This window comes from Sminthopsis crassicaudata, chromosome 6, assembly GCF_048593235.1.
Source record: "Sminthopsis crassicaudata isolate SCR6 chromosome 6, ASM4859323v1, whole genome shotgun sequence".
Lineage (NCBI taxonomy): Eukaryota > Metazoa > Chordata > Mammalia > Dasyuromorphia > Dasyuridae > Sminthopsis > Sminthopsis crassicaudata.
In genome coordinates this window covers 202,427,555-202,445,946 of record NC_133622.1, presented here as the reverse complement: position 1 = coordinate 202,445,946, position 18,392 = coordinate 202,427,555, and the positions used below count along the sequence as shown (strand labels likewise).

Sequence of the window (18,392 nt, the reverse complement as noted above, 5' to 3'; positions counted from 1 at the left end):
CACAAGGTACAGTTATTGAGTTTCTTTGGCAAAGATACTGGAGAGATTCACCATTTCCCTTTCCAGTGGATTGAAGCAAACTGAGGTTAAATGACTTGGTAGGGTCATAGAGCTAGTAAGCATACGAAGTCTTCCTAACTCCAGGCCCAGTACTCCAGTCTCATTCTGCTTTTCCCTAATCAACTCACTAGGCCCTCTTCCTTGTGACTTATTCTCTCCCCCTATCAGGAGGAAGCTATTCTCAGATAATTCCCAGACTCTCTAGGAAGGAACTCTTTAACAGTCCCCAGCGTCCATTCCCTAGCCTCTGGGTATCTTCCAACAACCTTCTGAGTTAAAATCAGGCAATCCCAGTGGTGGCAAAAGGCACGTTTTCAGTGATCATTAAGTTCAGATCTCTCAGTGTCTGCCAGCTGGTTAGTGGCGGCTTTTGACATATTCTGACCAGGTCCCTGGGGAGATCACAGATCTTCCTGAAGACCCTGAACTACTGAGGACCCCCAAAACAGTACTAGGAAGAGATCCTCATCAGGGTCCAGGCCCTGGCCTAGTCAGAAGAGATTTGTTCAGAGTTTCTAGACTTGGTAGAGAGTCACAGGTGGGTCTGGAACTTGGGGCTCTGATTCCTGGGCCGACTTTGTCCACCATGCAACACTACCCGTTATTATCGTTATGTTTGGTAGTTATAAATAAAATTGAGAGGAAGCATGGCCTTGGGGATAGAGAGCTGGCCTCTGAGTCAGCCTGGGTTCAAATCCTGCTTCTAATATATATTAGCTGGGTGGTTCTAGGCAAGTCACCTTCAGGGCTTTTAGCTGCCAAGAAAGTGCTGATTCCTAGAGGGAGTTTCTTTATTTGAGAATTCTCCTAGAGAAATCACAGGTTCAGAATCTATTCCATATCAGATTGTTCTTTATTACTAAAAATGGTATTTGAATCCTTTAAATTGACAGAACTATTTGGGGAAGTTTGCTGTCTTGAGAAACAAAAATCTGTAACATGATCTTAGTGGGTAGGAAGTGTCCTTGGAGCCAGAGAGCTCTTGGCATAAGGGGTTGGTGAGGACTTGGGAAAATGACTCTCTCTCTCATTTGCACGAGAATCACAGTTGGGCTCAGTGGGGAACAATGATGGCGAAGCTTAAGGATTCTTCTTTCTCCTCAACTAGGCCAATGATGTGAACAGTCCTGGCATACAGTGGAATAGTGAAGATGATCGGCTCCTTGTGTGTCAGGTGTGCATCAAATTGGCCGACATAAATGGTCCAGCAAAAGCTGAAGATCTACATGTGAGGTGGACAGAAGGGATTGTCAGTGAGTTCTATGACCAGGTGAGCCCAGGGCCCAGAGAGGAGGCCGACAGCTCAGGAGAGAGGCCTGGGCCGGGAGGGGAAAGGCAGCCTTCCATCTCCCCTTCCTCCATCCCAGCCTCTTTGGCTTTTGCCAGCAGAAGTGCCATCACCGAAGGTTAGTTGGAGTCTGGTCTGGTCTGGAGGCGAGATGAGTCTAGCTTACAGAATGGTCCAGGACAAGTATGCTCTATGGCAAAATCTAGAGGTAGGAGGACATACAAGAGAAGGAGAGACTGGGCCCTCTTTCAGAGAGATCCCATTCTTACAGCCCATCCAAGGGAGCTGAAGATCAGAGCAAATGTAAAAGCTTGAAAAACCTAAGGGTGCAACAGCTGGCAAGGCCCCTAGGGCCCAGGCAGTGCCAGGAGATCGGGGACTCTTCCTGGGCTGGGGTCTTCTAGCTTCCTAGAAGGAATAGTTGGTCTCACCATCTCGCCCAAATGCTATCTTGGGGTGATGCAGGCCAGGAGGAGGAGGAAGGCAAAGGCCAATGGATGGTCCAAGTTCTGTTCTGGAAAGTAAGTGCTGGGCAAGATTTTTCTAGCTCATTAGAGATCATCGAGTTCCTCTCTTCTCTCCCTCCACCTTTTCTAGATGGAGTAACTGAGGTTAAATCACTTTACGTAAAAGAGCCCAACAAACTCAGGCCCTCTGACCCGAAGCCTCCATTGCCCACTTCCCTCTGAAGCTTCTTGCCTTGGAGAAAGAAGAGCTGGGAGGCCTTGAGAGAGGGGCAGGCCACAGCTTTGCCGGGCTCCTGGTTTTCTTTTGAAATTGTCTTCCAAGCACAGAATCACCGATGTAGGTGTGGTGGTGAAGTCCTCCCCTTGTTTACACATGAGCTAATGGCGTGGCTTCATCAGCGCCACAAGCAAGTCTAGGCCCTTTGACTTTGAGTGAGGAATCCTCCTTTCCTCATTCAAGTACATGTAACAGGTGGTGATCTCCCTAGTCTCCTTGACAGCCAGGACTTTATTGTTCTTATTCTAGTAAGGAGCCATTGCTCTGGGAGTACGTTAGGTGTGATCAACTTTGTCCTCCCCTTCCTCCTCCTCCAGCACTGCCCTCTGTATGCCCTTGCAGGAGTCCTCTTAGGTTCGTGCCCACCCTCTACTTGGTGCCAACTCCAACAGGGTCTTTCATTATTGTGGTACAAGATGTTTATCTTGTGCTTCATAAACTTTTATTCTCAAATGGTACTCTCAAAAGTCACTCAAAACATGGTTCATTTAAATAGGAATCCTTTTTATTTCCTATGCATCTCATACTGTCCTACATCCATTTAGCTTCTGCTTGAAGAACTCCAAGGGTAGGGAGTTCACTCCTTTGTGAAGCAGACTATTGGATAGTTTCCATAATCAGAAAGTACTTCTTCACACATTGATGAAAGCTGCCTTTTTATAATTTCTTTCCATTTATCCTAATTCCTTCTCTAGAGGGCAACAGAACACAATCCTGTAACCCCTAAATTTTCCAAGCATGGGGCAAAACAAATTCATTGAAGTATTCCTTTAAGAGTTTACATTTTTTTATTTGTTGAAAGTATTTGTCTTTTAAAGTCTTAATGTTGTGAGAAATACATTTCTTATGTTCCTTCTTAAAGTGGGGGTAAGATGACCCCCAAATGGGTCATATCCCAAATTTCCTGACAGATGAGTCAAGTCCTGTCTTATTCTGCTCCCATCACTGAGGCCTAAAACCTTCTCTGTAGGCTGGGCAAGAAATGCCTGTTATCATTAACTGCCAGTCTCTGTGAGCAAGAGGGCTTGAGAAAAGAGGGAGAGCATTTCTTCCCCTCATTATTCACATTCTTGGCCTTTTAGTGGTTTGGGGGAGTGGGGCATCGACAATATTGCTCATGCTCAAAGAAGAAGCGGTCTCTCTTTTCGGTACCATTTCACTGTTGAATGAACCCAGAATCTATTAGTAGAAACTGTTAAAAAACCCAGGAACCAACTAAAAGGAAAATACACAAAGTCTGGTGTGCATGTGATGCTTTCTAAAGACCTGGATAGGATTATGTACTTAGAATCACAGCTGTAGTAAACTTCTCAAGATGCTGACCAGCATGATCTTTTTTTTTTTTTTTCCTCCCAATGGAGCTAGGAATTAAAAAAAAAATTATTAAAGCTTTTTATTTTCCAAAATATACATGGAAAATTTTTCTCCATTGACCCTTGGAAAACCTTGTGTTCCAGTTTTCCCTACCTTCCCTTCACCCCCTCCCCTAGATGGCAAGTAATCCAATATATGTTAAACATGGTAAAAAATGTGTTATTTCCAATATATGTAAACATATTTGTACAATTCTCAGCATGATTTTTAAAGAAGAAAAATATTAGGTTGGCCTTAGAAATAGAGAAGGAAACAGCCAACAGACAGTATACATTTAGAGCTCCCAGCCCGGATGAGAAATACTCCATCTCCACATGAATCTTTTGTAAGGCAGTGATAACATAGGTGGAAACACTCTTGTGCCATCCTGGAGACTGGGATGTAGGGTAAGGGAGGGGAACACCGGAAGTATATAAAGTGCCCCTTCTGCTTGTTTTTTAAATTGTTCAGGGAGATGAAGAAGCCAGTCTTGGGCTGCCCATCAGTCCCTTCATGGATCGCCACTGCCCACAGCTTGCCAAGTTGCAGGAATCTTTTATCTCTCACATAGTGGGGCCCCTGTGTAATTCCTACAACGCAGCGGGCCTGCTGCCTGGCCTGTGGATTGAGGAAGAGTGCGAAGATGCTGCCAGGGATGAGTTTTGTGAGCAGTCACAGTCAGAAGAAGATGGAGGTCCTACTCCTGCCCCTGAGGCTTCTCTGCCTGGGGCCAGGCCAAGTAAGGCGCCCTCCTGCCTTCCCCTCCCATATCACCCTCCTCCCATGAGCTCCTTTCATCCTCCCAGTGCATGCAGAAATCCACCCCCCATCCTCCCCTAGCTCTCAGAAAGCTCTTTTTAGGTGTCTCTCAGGTTCATTTGTGTCATAGGTGAGTCCTTGCCATGGCGGTGCTCAGATGTTAAAGCTGTATTTTGATTTTTATAGAACTACAACGAAAAAGGAAGGTCAAGTATCGCAAGTTTTGCCAGCTAACACAGCATCTGAATGAGAACCATCAGCTATGGAAGAGGCTGGTGGAAAGAGGAAGCGAGGGCCCCACAGCAGACCTCACGCCAGGTGGGGAGGGCCCCAGCTCACTTCCGTCTCCCAGTGAAGAACTCTGAGGTGGGAAAGGCCGCCGCCATCTTGCCATCGGTCCCCAGCATGCTCTCCACTAGCCAGAGGGAGGCCGCATGGGAGGAGGGGGGAGGAGCACTCCACCCCTGCCCGGCTTGTCCCCTGGACTGATGAAGGACCAGGCCATCTTCTGGGAGATTGGAGGCCTACATGCTGCCCCAGCTGTGTCCTCAGAGACCAGGCAGCAGAGTCCGAGCCTTGGTAAATCCCATGATTGTAAAGTCTCCAGAAGTACCCCTTTGGGGGCAGATGGTTGGGTCCTAAGGCTGCCTTGCTGGATCCAGAGCTCGGCCTTTGCCTGCAGAGCCCACAAGCTGAGAAAGAGCTCTTCTTTTGCCAAGGAGGCAGAACTCTGGTTTGTGCGAGACTGGGATTCACTCTGCTCTGTTCTTGCATCCCCATGGCTCTTCCTGTCTAATGACGAAGATGGTGTTTGCTGTATCGCCAAGGGATGGTTTCCACGGGGTGTCCTACCCTCCCAACTCCGGCCTCCCATTTGGGGACTGTGACATCCACAGGATATTCTGATTTTTAAAAACAATTCAGATGGATTAAGATGCATCAATTTCTGATGCCTTTGACTATCGTGCATCATTGTCGCAGTTTTGCTGAAATGATTCAGGTTTGCTGTGAGCATCAGATTTTGCCTCTTTTAAATTGATGTACTGATGCTCCGTGGTAGAATTTTTTAATCTTTAAAAAGAGATTTGTTTTGACTCAGTACTGCTACATTTTTTTCACTCTTACTCAGGATGAATCTTTTTAAGTGTATTCCACTAAACCCAGCGAACGCCAGTCCCATCCCACTATTGAGCCTGAGCTACATTCCACTCTCAGATACACATTTTGAGACAGATCAAAGCCAAAAAAGGGAAACTCTCGGCCTCATTCTTTTTGTTGAATTGAAATCCCCTCTGATCCTTACATATAATGCAAACCACTCCTACAAAAAGTTCATGAACAGCCAAATGAAAAAAGTCTATGTGCCTGCATGCAGTAAACACAGAATTGGATCAGCCATCTTCAGTCAGAATTCCCCCGGTCAGTGCACTTAGAAGCATATGTGGGTGACACTGAGGCACCCAGCTTTGGATCTGTTTCCTTCTGCTCCAGATGCATTCTGGGCAGTGTTTGAAAAAGGTTAAACTTAAGATGACTACTGTGTATTTATTCCTATTGCCCAGTTGTTGGTTTAGTTTCAGAATCACCATATAGAATTGCCCTAATTCTGGATTTCTCTTGCTACCTAAAATTATTTTTACCCACATCTTCCTAAAACTTCTTGGATGATCATGGTGAAGATGGCTGCAGAACACATGCATGTGCAGCTTTTCTATGGCCCGTGTGAGCTAGGACAGTTGCAAATGTAATTTTGTGTGGGAAAGTCACACTGAGCTATGTATGAGTCTGTGGGGAAGGCGGCACCCAAACCAGCCCCAACAGATGCCTGTCAAATAGTGAATGATGGAGCTCAGCCTAGACTAAAGGCGTCTGGACGTGTCCTCTTGGCAGGGTAAGGAGGTGTTCGGTTTGCCAGCCTGATGTGACTGGAGATGTAATCCCAGATTGCACAGCTGTCACCCCCAAAGAAGCCGTGACTGTCTGTTTGGAATACGGTGTTGGCAGTTTGCAAAAGATGTTTTTGTGGGGTGTTAACACACAAGGTCCTTCTCCCAACACAGTGACTACCACCTGCCACACACTTGCCAAGGGGACTTATACCATGTAGACACATTTCATCTACAGTTAATGGTTTGGCCTTTTTCCTGTTTTTTTCTTTTTTTCACCAGAAGCCAGCCTCAGAAGAGCACCATTGCTGTGGGTTCTGTGCAGCACACCTATCTGTCAGTGACAAAGCAGGCACTAAAGGAGGAGCCCTTTTTGGTTAAGAATTTGAAGGGGAAGCAGGGGGGATTTAATGTAAAGTTTTCATTTAGCTTCTCAATAGAAGCGTGTTATTCTTTTTTTATTCTTTTAGAATATTCAGTTACTGGAATTTATTTTAAAATAATGGAATAATTTGACAATTGGCTTGTTGATTTTTCAACATTAGAGCTTTTCAACTTTTTGTTACTTGATTATGGCTTATAAACAAGTGACTTTAGCCCAAAGAAACTCTGCAAAGTATTTTTGTCCAATTTGTTACTTCCATAATTATAAGGAACAGATATGGTATATTAAATATTTTAAAGATACCAGTTGTTCCCAAGTGTAACTTTTATTTTCTGCTGTGACTGGGGAGGATGTGGGGGCCATGCTGAGAGCCCTTTGGATATCTTTCTTAAAGGATCTTGTCTCTCTGTTCCTCCAGGGAACTCTAGCATAGTACTGTGTGAATCACCATAGTTGTCCTAAGCTAATTAATACAGGTAGATAATATAAAATCAGAATCTAGAAGCTTAGGTAAGTCTTTGTACTAGTCTAGTCCATACTTAATGTGCAGCATGATGCCTTTCCATACACCATAATTTGTCTGCTATTGTGTGTAAGCCAGATAACCTGCCATCTCCATAACAAGAACTGATTCCAAAGCTGAGATCACAGCAAATGGCCCTTCGAGCCCTGCTTCTCCTTTCAGCTTTCCTGAGCCCCAGATTATACTAGGTATTTAAAACAAATGACCTTAGCTAGAAAGCAAAAATTTCTATGCAGTCTATACTTTGCCCAGGGATGGAGGTTTCTTTTTGTCATTGGTTCACTCAACAGATACCTACATACACACACATGCACAAGTGCATAAAGGCTCACTAATCCAATCATCTGTGAATTGGAAAACTCATCTAGCTAACTCCCTGCTTAGTGGGTGAAGAGCCAGCCACTTCTGGTTCCTTCCCAGACCTCCCAGCCTGTCCCTTCTGCTTTTAGAAAGCTCTCATTGCTAAGGACTCTTCCTGCTTTTCTTCAGTCTTCACCTAATCGCTCCTATACTGCTGGACCACTTCAGCCTGTTCATGCTCCTGTGACTGAGCTTCCGAATCAACCGAAACTCCAGCTACACATAGAGGAACGTTCTCATTTTGGACAGTAGACTTGTCAAGTAAACTAACATTGCATGAATTTTAGCAACGAACACATTTTTTGTTCACGCTTAAGTTTGTGATTTGCTGCTAATATCTCTACCCAAAAGCTATAGTGCAAAGGGGACCAAAATTTTTACCAGTCCTTGAGGTCACTGACTATCAACAGAAACTACAGTGAGCATGAGCCATTAAAAACTGAGAGATAAGGTCCAGATGGTTGGAAACTAATAATTTCCCTGGCCATTGGGAACACTGGTCAGTTTGGATTTGAAGAGACCAACCATGAAAGCAACCAGGCAGAGGAAATTTTATATCAACATAATCACACTTTTAGTTAATATCTAAAAGTTTGTCAGATCTTAACCAACTTCCAAAGTGAAATCAAAGATGTTATTTCTCTTTGGAAACATAAATCTTTCCTATTGCCTTGAACTGAAAGTGTTTTGGAGACAGATTGAGAGGTGTAATCCTATGGCTTGCTGGTTATTATTGCCAACTGTAGTTCTGATTTTAGCTATTCCCATGTTAAGAACTATTTTAAATGGAGATAGTTCTCCTGAACAGCAGCCACTTGAACTCCAGGACTGAGCTATGTGAATGAACCCCATTCTACCTAATGTCCAACATCTCTATATTCTCAAACTTGGGGTTCAGTAGCCAAGAAGTCTTCACCTTAAACTCAAACCCCACTCAGTGTCCGTGCCCACTGTGATTTCTGGAATTTGTTTCTGATGCCATTTCATACATCCCACTTTGGGTCAAAATCACTGAGAGCAAGTAAAGCAAAGACAAGGGTATTGCTAAAAAACATGCTCAAGAGAAGCAAGGAAACTGCCTCTCAGTTTCTGAGAGTCTCTGCCTCCTTTCCATTCCCCAGGCTGGGAAAGGCACTGGATTTGTATTCTGCATTCATTTCATTTGTAAGCGAGCTAACCTTCCAGCACTAACTCTTACAAGCTTAAGGGAGGATGTACATCAGTTCTACCAAACAGGCCCTTCCCTTTGGCCAATGACTGTTCCCTTGCCTTCTGTTAAGAGAAAGATGATTTGTCTATAGATAGATATAGATTTGCCTAGTTTTAAAGTCAATTGATCTTATAGGATGCCAAATAACCAACAGTGCTGATCAGTTTTCCCCAGAAGTCAGGGTATTCTCAAAAACACTGTAACTGTTTCAAACAACTACCAAATGAGAAATCTAGGCACAGAGAGGTGCCTGTGTAAATAAGGGAATCCCAAGAGACAAACCAGTCACTTATTTCACGAATAGAAGTGTCATTATTTAACATTAACTAAAATCTTCCACTTTCAAGGCAAGAAACTTTACCTGAAAGGTAAAGAGAAAGGCCAGAATTTGTTGGAAGATCCAAATCCCATTCCCCATCAAACACCCCCTTCCTCCACCCTCCCATCCCTGCCTTGGAATCTTGCTTTTTTATTATTATTTTTACTTCTCTAACAAATACTGTGCCCAAAGAGAGAGGGCAGAGGACCATCCCCTCCCTGGATTCCCAGGAAATCAAGAATCTAGATTAAAAAGTGGGCAGTTAGAAAGGTGGGTCTGGGGGTACAACTGTATTTAAAAACTACTTTGCATTTCTCAATTTAGATTTTTGAATATAGTTTAAAATAAAATTAAGATAATGGGGCTATTGTTCAAATTCTGAGCAGAAGGCAGACTCCTTCATGGTCTATAAATACACAACTCCATTCTGGCTACCGTCTTTCTGCACAGAGGAGGTACGGTAGTGGCTGCAATGTCATGCCTAATTTGGGTTTGAGATTTGGAACTACCTCGGGTGGAAAATGCAAGTGAAATCGCTGAAGCAATGATGTGAAAAACAAAAACATCTCCATCCTAGCCAGCTGTTCTCCAAGACAATGTCTTCTTCCTGAAGAGAAGGGGAAAAATCAGTCTTTTTCCAAGATCAAACAGTGCCTTCTCCTCCCTCTTCTCCTAAACACATTATACAGAACTGGACGTGTTAGGATAACTAATTCAGTGGCACCAATTAATCCATAAACATTAAGCGTCTCCTAAGTATCGGGTCCAGCTCTTAAAGGATTAAGAATATTTTGGCAACGGTGGCACAGACTCGGGAGCCAGACCTTCAAGCTTGCTTCTCAGGGGCCCGAGAGGTGCTCGGTGATGACCGCAGGACTGAGGGGGGCAGCTTAGGTTTTACTGGGCATCAGTGTGCTGCAGAGCTGCTCTATCAGTCAGTCACAGGACATCTTTGGGTTCCCGATAAGTTAAATCCCTGTCAAGGACCAAATGCGTTCCCCTCAGCTGTTTTCCAGCAGGGAAGCTAACTCGGGTGAAGAAAATGTGGGATGGGGGTCTGATTCTGCTGTTCATGTACTGGGCAGCCTTGGGAAAGCCTTGCACTCCCAGGGACTCAGTTTCCCTTCTTGTTAAGGGATGATCTTTTCTCGATTCTCATCCCCCCCCCCCTTAGGCTAGGGTTAAGTGACTTGCCCAAGGTCACATAGCTAGGAAGTGTCTGAGACCAGATTTGAACTCGGGTCCTCCTGAATTCAAGGCTGGTGCTCTATCCACTGCACCACCTAGCTGCCCCAATTCTCATTCTTCTTGACAGTGGTGATTACCTTCTTGTCCCTGACTCTCCTCCTCTAGGTTTTCTGGACACCCATCTCTCCTGCTCTTCCTACCTGTCTGACCACTCCTCTGTTTCCTTTGCCAGGTCCTCCTCCTGGTCATACCCACTAAGCAGAGTTCTGTCCCATCCTGGACCCCCTTCTCTTTTCCCTCCATACTATTTAACTCTGGGAGCTCAGCAGTTTCCATGGATTTCTCATCTCTGTACTGAGGATTCTACCTCTCTTGCCCCAATCTCTCTGCTCAATCTTGTATCTAATTCAATATTCAAATTCTTAAATTCAATATTTAAAAGTGAACTCATTACCCTTCCCCCAACTCTCCTTCTATCTTCCTTATTATAGAAGGCCACACCATCCTCCTAATTGTTCAGACTCACAGCCCAGGAGTCCTGGACTCCTTCCTCTCTCTCTATTCCCAAGATTTCCTGATGTCCCCTTTCCAGCGTCTCTCAAATAAGATCCCTCTCTCTGACATTGCCCTCATCACCCACCCCTGGATCATTGCAGCAGCCTGTGGATGGGCTGGCCTGCCTCAAGGCTTTCCCCATTCATTTAGTCAACAAGTTTTTTTCCCTAAAACTCTATAGTCTGGCCATGTCACCTCCCTATAAAATGAACTCCACGGCTCCCTATCACCTTCTGGACCCAATACAAAATGCTCTTTTTGGTGTTCAGAGCCCTTCAGAACCCAGTCCCTTCCTACTTTTCCGGACTTCTAACACCTTCCTTCTCACTCTATGTTCTTCCATCTAGTGACACTGGCCTAGTCTGCTTCAGGAATAAGACACAACCTTTTCTGCTCCAGACTTTCCCCCAAACTAGAATGCTCTTCTTCCTAATTCTTGCCTATTAAATTTCCTGGCTTCTTCCTGTAAGTAGGTCCCACCTAACCCGCCCCCCCCCCTTTTTTTTTTTTTACTGAAAGCTGTTCCCAATCCCTTTTAATTCTGATGCCTTCTGTGTGTTATTTCTCATTTATCCTATTTATAGCTTATTTTGTGTGTGTGTGTGCATGTTGTCTCACCCATTAGATTGTACAAGCTCTTTAAGGACTGTCTTTTGCCTCTTTCTGCATCCCTAGTGCTTACCACAGTAACTGACTCATAGAAGGAACCTAACAAAAGTTTGATTCACTGATGATCTCCATAGTCCTCTCATTCTTACTTGGGCTACTGTGTAGCACAGTGGATGGAGCTGACTTTGGTGCTTAGAAGATTTGAGTTCAAATCCTGAACTAAGGAACTTACTAGCTATATGTCTCTCACCAAATCACTTTAATCTCCATCTCCTCAGTTTCCATATCTGTAAGATGGGGGTGATAATAGTACCTCTCCCAGGGTGTTATGAGAATAAAATGAGATAATGTTTGTCCAAGTGCTTTACAAGCTTTAAGGTGCTCTACAAATTCCAAAAATGGTGACAATAGATGGACTAAGAACATATTAATACTATTAATATGACAGTACCATTTCTCAAGTGTATCAGCACTGACAAAAAAAGCTTTCTTTACAATAACTTTGAGGGAAGAAGGTTTGTTCCAAAACCCAGATTAATTACATTTAAAAAAAAAAAAAACTTTCTCATTACTCTGACCAACAGCTATTCACAAAGACCCTTTCCCAAGAAGCACCTGGGCTTGGCTCTTTTATGAGGAGGTCACCAGGAAAGCTTCTTACTACAGATCAAAGACCCTCGTATCCAGGTATATCTTACCTAGTGAGAAAGGAACCAGTGCTTCTTTCTTAACAAATTGTCCATGGCTGTCCAGAAATCGTTCTGGATAAAAAACTTCTGGGTTTTTCCAGTACTTTTTGTCAAAGTGAACGGAGTAAAGATTTGTAATGACTGTAGTGCCCCGAGGAATAGAATAACCACGTACAACTGTATCTTGAGAAGTTGCATGGAAAATACCCAGTGGGACTACATTACAGAACCGCAAAACTTCATGCAAAACTGCCTCAGTAAATGGCATTTGGCTTTTGTCCTCCAAAGAAGGTGTCCTATTGGGTCCCACAATTAAATCAATCTCTTTATGGACTTGCCCTGTTAGAGGAAAAGGGTGCAAGTTATTAGGAAATTATTGAACTCATAAAGTTTTACATTATTTTGACCTCATACATGAAGCCCTTTGTAACCTGAGGTTGAAGATACCACTGGACAGCCCTGAGATTATTCTAACAAAGTAGACTTCAGGCTGATGCTCCCAGATTTTTTTCTTCCTTTTGTTTCCCTATTTTTTAAAAGGGGATAATGGAACACACAACCCCCCATTAGAACAGCTGTGCAGACAATTAAGTACAATTAAAACATAATTCTTAGGCTCTCTGGCACTCCCTGGTAGTATTTAGGGGGCAACCAATTTTCCAGCTAAAGTCTGGTATACATAAAACTCTTAAATTTGAACAGAGAAACAGACCTTGAAGTGGAAATATTATATTTTGGGGAAAAAAAATGTTGCTTGTCTTCTTCCTCAGTCAGGACTATGTTTAATCTATACTTTGATTCAAACAGCTCCAAATGTGGCTCATCTTATCAGTTGAAGGCTTAGAGCTGAGAGGGGCCTAACCTCAGAAGTTTAGACCAAATCCCTCATTTGGCAGTTGAAGAAATGTCCAAAGAGATTAAATGATTCACCCAAGTTCCCACAGGTAGATAACGAACCTGTGAGTTCATATCAAGTGCCCTTTCCTTGGCAGATGAGCTCTCTCCCACTCCCTCCTCCATTCAGAGGGTGCCTAAGTTTCAGGCAGATTTCTCACCTTGAATATTAGGATAAAGGCCCATAAAAAGAATGGCCCATCTCAGTACATTGGTGGTGGTTTCTGTTCCAGCGATGATAAGCTCCCCTACCGAGAAAATCAGGTTTTCCTTGGAATATGTGGAGCCTGGGTCATTTCTGCCTTTATCCATCTCATCTAAATATGCATCAACGAAATGCTGAGGTGACTGTGGTTTTCTGTGGGCAGACACCTTTTCAATAATTCTAGAGAGAAAATCATAGACCACAGCTGCATTCTTAAAAAGTTGCTGGTGTTTCCCAAAGGGGAAGATGCCAATCCAGGGAAAAGAATTATACAAGAAGACAGAGGCACTGGCAGCCAGCTCCACATTCTCACTAAAGATCTCAATCATGTGCTGAAATTCTGTGTCTTCATAGGAAAAACGTTCTCCAAAAATAATTATGTTGGTGATGTTTGAAACTGCATTTGTTATCAATTGCTTCAGGTCAAAGGGTTTCCCTTTATAAGTGTCAATGGCATCAACAAAGCACTTGGCTTCTTCAAGGATTTTGGATTCAAAGGATTTCTGACCAGAGCCAAAGCAGCGAAAGCTGTTCACGGCTAGCCTTCGGTGGTCTACCCAACCCCGGCCGTACGTGGCGTTGAGCAAACCTACAGGAAAGATTGAACCAGTTATCTCCCTTTCCCTATCATCCAGACCCAGCTCTCTCTGCTGCATGCACACACACAGACTGTGTCTGAATCTAGATCTCCAAGGCTCCAGAACATTCCCTCTGGAGGTTCAGAGAATTTAATATAAAATCATTTCTATTCCAAACCCACGTCTTCCTTTGTCTGTTCCAGGTCCCCGTCTGTTTTTTCTTGTCTTCTGCCACTGTCGGTTCAAGCCACCTGCCTTAAGTCTCGTCCTGTTCTCTCTGATCCTTTCAGACAAGCCTTGACCCAGCTTTGATCCCATCACTCCTCACTCACACACAGACAGTGGTTTTTGCCCAATGAACAGAGTAAAAAGGCACCCCCCAGTCTGGCTCCAATTTGCCCTCCTCATTCCATTGCCTAACTCATTCCATGCCTTTTCATAAACTCAGCTAGGCATAGAATCATTCTCTACTTTCATGCTGTCCTCTCCCATCTTCCCATATTTGCACCCAATGTTCTCTCCCATCTCTGTTTACCAAAATCCTTTTCTTCAAGGCTCAACTCATGTGTCATTTCCTCCAGGAACCCTCTTCTGATTCCCTGAAGTGTTTTTCCTATTCAAATTTCTTAAAATCTCTCTGATTTATACCTCCTGTCCCATTTGTATGAAGTTCTTTACATACATATAATTTCCTCTACTAGGAGAGAAAATGTTCCTAAAAGATTAGGATCATGATATTTTCATCATATTAAGGGGACTTAATAAATGTTTGTTGAATAGGTTAAATCATCTATTTTCCTTTAATAAGTTGGGATATACTAAGATGAAAAATGGATAAAAATTCAAATATCCACTTAGGATTTAAATGCTGCTCAAGGATTATGAGGAACATGACCTATATAGATATAGATATGTGTGTATGTATGTATATATGTATATACATATATATATGGTTATCTGATACTGACAATCACTCTATTAAGAAAGTTGTACAAAATTTTATTATTATTTATATATTATTTCCATTTTCTACATGAGGAACTACAACTTAGGGAGGTGCCCGAGGTGAGAGAAGGAAAAATAACCTTTATAAAAGTACACACATAGGCCCTGCACTAAGTAGATTTACAAATATAATTTCATTTGCTCAAGTCTGTATATGGAGGATATTTTGGTTTGTGCATAGCATAGCCTTCTCTAACTAAATGATACCTAAAATAAGTTTAAGATATTTTAGTAAGTCCTTAATAATTGAAAATACACATACCTCCCATTTTGGTCAGCTTCTTGAATAGCGGGAGAGCAGGTCTGTCTGCAAAAATTTCACTTTGATGAACAAGACATTCTTTTACTATATCATAGCCATTCAAGACTACAGTGAATAAACCTCCAAGATCCAAACTGAAAATCTTTGGAAAAAGAAAAATTTAAAAAAAGCAGAATTTGAATATGTCATCTGGGGAAAGATCATTAAGGAAATCTTTATATTCTTTTCCAAGCTTTATCGGAGTCAGAGTTACTATCCAGAAGTATGTTAGGTGCCTTTCCAAGCTTCAGTAATTGACCAGCAAGTATTGATGGCAACAACTGAGGTTTTAGGAGACCACAAGGGCTTCCTTTCTGCTAAGCCCTGCACCACACACAGCATCCTCTGGCTCAATGGGCATAAAGAAGAGAGCACAGGTGAAGGATAGGAGATGTGATCCTCCACCTCTAACTGGGTGACCTCACACAAGTCAAGCCAAACTCTGGGCTTAGTTTCTCCTCTGTTAAGTGGGGGTGAAGAGGCTTGGAACAAATAATCAGAAGTCCGTTACAGTTCGAGCAGTCTATGCCACTTTCAACCCTTTGGGTCAGTGAGAAGTGCACCAATTGTTGTTCTGGCCTGTGGGAAAAGAAGTTCTGAGATCCTTCCTTTCTCATTTCCACACAGAGCTGAGCATAGTTTTGACTAATGACCTCTTTGCACAGATTTTTGATGACTCATTACCTGAGCGTACCAGTTTCACACCCACTCTTCATAACTGCCCTTTATGCCCAATTCACTTTCTTCACAACAGTTCTATGAGACATTAGCTGGTAAAACATTATGTTTTTTATAGAAGGCACTAGCTCTAGGAGAAGGGACTTAAGTTGATGGCCAGACTGGCCCATGAAGCCAGCTCTGGGACTCCCATCCGTGACTGCTCTTCTCACTATTTTATTCTTGCTGGGTCCAGCAAAACCTGCCACCTAGCAGAGACTCTCCTTGTTAAGTATTTAAAAGGCCTCTCATTTATAAGCCACTTGACTTATAAAGGTGGTTTTTAACTATGTAAAATCAATTATGATTTTAATTGCAGTCCATCAATAATGCTATCTATCTTCTAGGTCTGCTCTATACAATCTGGCTGATTGGACTTTCTCAGGCCACTAATCTACTACCCAGTCATAAACAGTTGCCAAACACAGAAATTTTCCAGTGTCACAGCCTCCTCTTCCTATAGAAGCCACCCCGAACCTCAGGTTTGCACAGAGGGTACCAGGCCCACCCTCTGTGCCTATCCATGTTCCACATCCTCTGGTCAACAGAGTAAATCTTAGCTAGAGACTCAGGAACATGTCTGTTATCAATTAATAGCTGAATCATGTCATGTCATGCCTTATTCCAGCATTCCCAAAGTAATGGTTTTGTCTCAGACATCAATTTTGTATGAAAACTAAAATGAAGGAACCTCCACTTTCATGTTCTAGAAAATCCCATTGGAAGCTAAGAGATGTAACTAAAGAAGACAGTGTGGTCTGCTGGAAATTGTAGTTATTGTCATTGGAGAGCCTGGGCTCATGCCTCCCAACTCTGCTCCCTGTGTGATCTTTGGGCAACTAACTGCCTGATGGGCACTCTCAGGGCCTTGGTTTCAAAATTCTGTAAAATCTTGGAGTTGGAATAAATAGATGGTCTTAAATAGATGGTCTCTATAGTTCCTTCCAGGTCTAAGATCACATGAGATGCTAGGCAAAAGCAAGCTAATTTTCTGTTACTTTGGGTATTTCTAACCCAGAGACTTGACAGTCATCATAAGATGTTTTCACCTGTACAAAAACCACCTGTCAAATCTGCATGAGACAGGGAAGTAGTTTCTTTTATACAGAAGGGGAATGTCTGTGAAGGATGCCGGCTACCAAGCCCGGGCTCTGGTCTGGGTCCACTCTGGTTCAGGCCTTCATCATTTTACCTGCACCATTGCGGTAGGTGCGGGTCGGGGGTCGGGGTCTCTTTACTCCACTCTCTGCTCCATTCATCTGCAAAAGCGATTTTCCAAGTTGCTTAACTCATCCAAACATCAGTTTCCTCCCATAAATCAACATATTTCTGGCATTTCTTACTCCACAGAGTTATTGTGGCAACACAGAAGATGTGAAAGTGCTTTGAAAACGGACTAATTTAAAGCATTTCAGAAACTGTGAAGCCACCCAGAGAGGAGAGAACCTTTGTTCTTATACCAGGGAAATGTAGGAGTATGAGTCTCTAATTAGCCGAAATTTACTCTGTTGACCAGAGGATGTGGAACGTGGATAAGCACAGAGGGTGGGCCTAGGGTGGCTTCTACGGAAAGGGGAGGCTGTGACACTGGAAGACTTTGGTGTTTGGCAAGTGGGGGCTGCTTACTCATGTCGTAACTGCTTATTACTGCATAGAAAACTGAGAAAGACCAATCAGCCAGACTCCACAGAGCGGATGTAGAAGATAGGTAATGTGATTGATGGATTGCAGTTAAAACTAATTGATTACACATAGTTAACCACATTTATAAGTCAAAGTGACTTATAAATGAAAGGCCTTTTAAGTACTTCACAAGGAGAGTGAGAGTCTGCTAGTGAGGGAGGTGGCACATTTTGCTGGGCCCAGCAAGAATGGAACAGTGAAAAGAGCAGTCCCGGGAGGGGTGTCCCAGAGCCTGGCCCCAAGGGCCAGCGCCGCCACCAACTTAAGTCCCTTCTCCTGGAGCTAGACATGATGTCACCAGCTAATGTCTCTCAGAACTGTTGTGAAGAAAGTGAATTGGGCGTAAAGGGCGTTATTACTAAGAAGGGGTCCTGCTGACCTCCGATCTCCCATCTCCCACCGGCCTTCAGACACCCAGGATTGAATACCTGGAAGACACGACAACTCGTGGCGTCTAAAACTCAAGTCATCACCTTTTCCTCTGAGTACTCCTCGCCTGCTTCTTTCCCTGACAACGAGGAGCAGAGGGCAGCCCCTCCTGCCAGCGCCCAGCCTGGCCTCCTCTCTCTCTCACCCTCTTTCTGAAGTGCTCCACCTGGAGCGTGGGCCATCATCACTTCACGCCTGGATTTCTGCAACGGCTTCAGTAACGTGGGTCTGTCTGCCACCTTCCAGTCGCCTAATGAATGTTTCTGGCTTGATGATCACCGACAACAGTCGAGCCTCTGGCCTACTTACCTGAAGCGGCCAACGCCCTCAAAAATGCCAGGCAGATCAAAGCGCTGCCACCTCCAACTACAACGTCCCTTCCGACCCTGGGGGAAGCAGGCCAGGACTCTCAACCCCGCCAGGAAGAGAAGGAAGCGCCGGCCCGAGCCAGCCATCCCAGAAGAGCGCGAGGCCGGGCGGAGGGGGCCGGGCCGCCAGCCTCTGCGGGCGCTGCCGCCTCCGAAACAAAGCACTAACCACCCAAATCTTTGGCGTTGTCAAGTGGCTCAACATTGGAAACGGATCTGGCTCTACCATTGGAGGGCACCTGCTAGCTTTACGTGTAAGGTGGGGGCCCCTGGACCTTTGGCTG

The 18,392-nt window shown here is 43.9% G+C and overlaps 3 protein-coding genes across 4 annotated transcripts in view; 2 read left to right on the top strand and 1 right to left on the bottom strand.

Annotated features, from left to right (window-relative positions):
* The window catches only part of PDE3B (phosphodiesterase 3B), a 139,611-nt gene extending 132,914 nt beyond the window's left edge, over positions 1-6,697 (top strand). The window contains exons 14-16 of the mRNA XM_074275604.1: positions 1,169-1,330; positions 3,917-4,184; positions 4,391-6,697. Coding sequence (XP_074131705.1) covers positions 1,169-1,330; positions 3,917-4,184; positions 4,391-4,569 — 609 coding nt within the window. The 3' untranslated portion in view covers positions 4,570-6,697. The remainder of the gene's footprint in view (positions 1-1,168; positions 1,331-3,916; positions 4,185-4,390) is intronic.
* CYP2R1 (cytochrome P450 family 2 subfamily R member 1) overlaps positions 2,867-18,392 on the bottom strand; it is a 16,974-nt gene continuing 1,448 nt past the window's right edge. The window contains exons 2-5 of the mRNA XM_074275605.1: positions 14,873-15,014; positions 12,984-13,616; positions 11,938-12,267; positions 2,867-9,494 (exon numbers count right to left, since the gene is read on the bottom strand). Coding sequence (XP_074131706.1) covers positions 9,319-9,494; positions 11,938-12,267; positions 12,984-13,616; positions 14,873-15,014 — 1,281 coding nt within the window. The 3' untranslated portion in view covers positions 2,867-9,318. The remainder of the gene's footprint in view (positions 9,495-11,937; positions 12,268-12,983; positions 13,617-14,872; positions 15,015-18,392) is intronic.
* The window catches only part of CALCB (calcitonin related polypeptide beta), a 23,943-nt gene continuing 23,650 nt past the window's right edge, over positions 18,100-18,392 (top strand). For both annotated transcript variants that reach the window (XM_074275609.1, XM_074275607.1), the window contains exon 1: positions 18,100-18,362. The gene's annotated coding sequence lies outside the window, so the exon portion shown is untranslated. The remainder of the gene's footprint in view (positions 18,363-18,392) is intronic.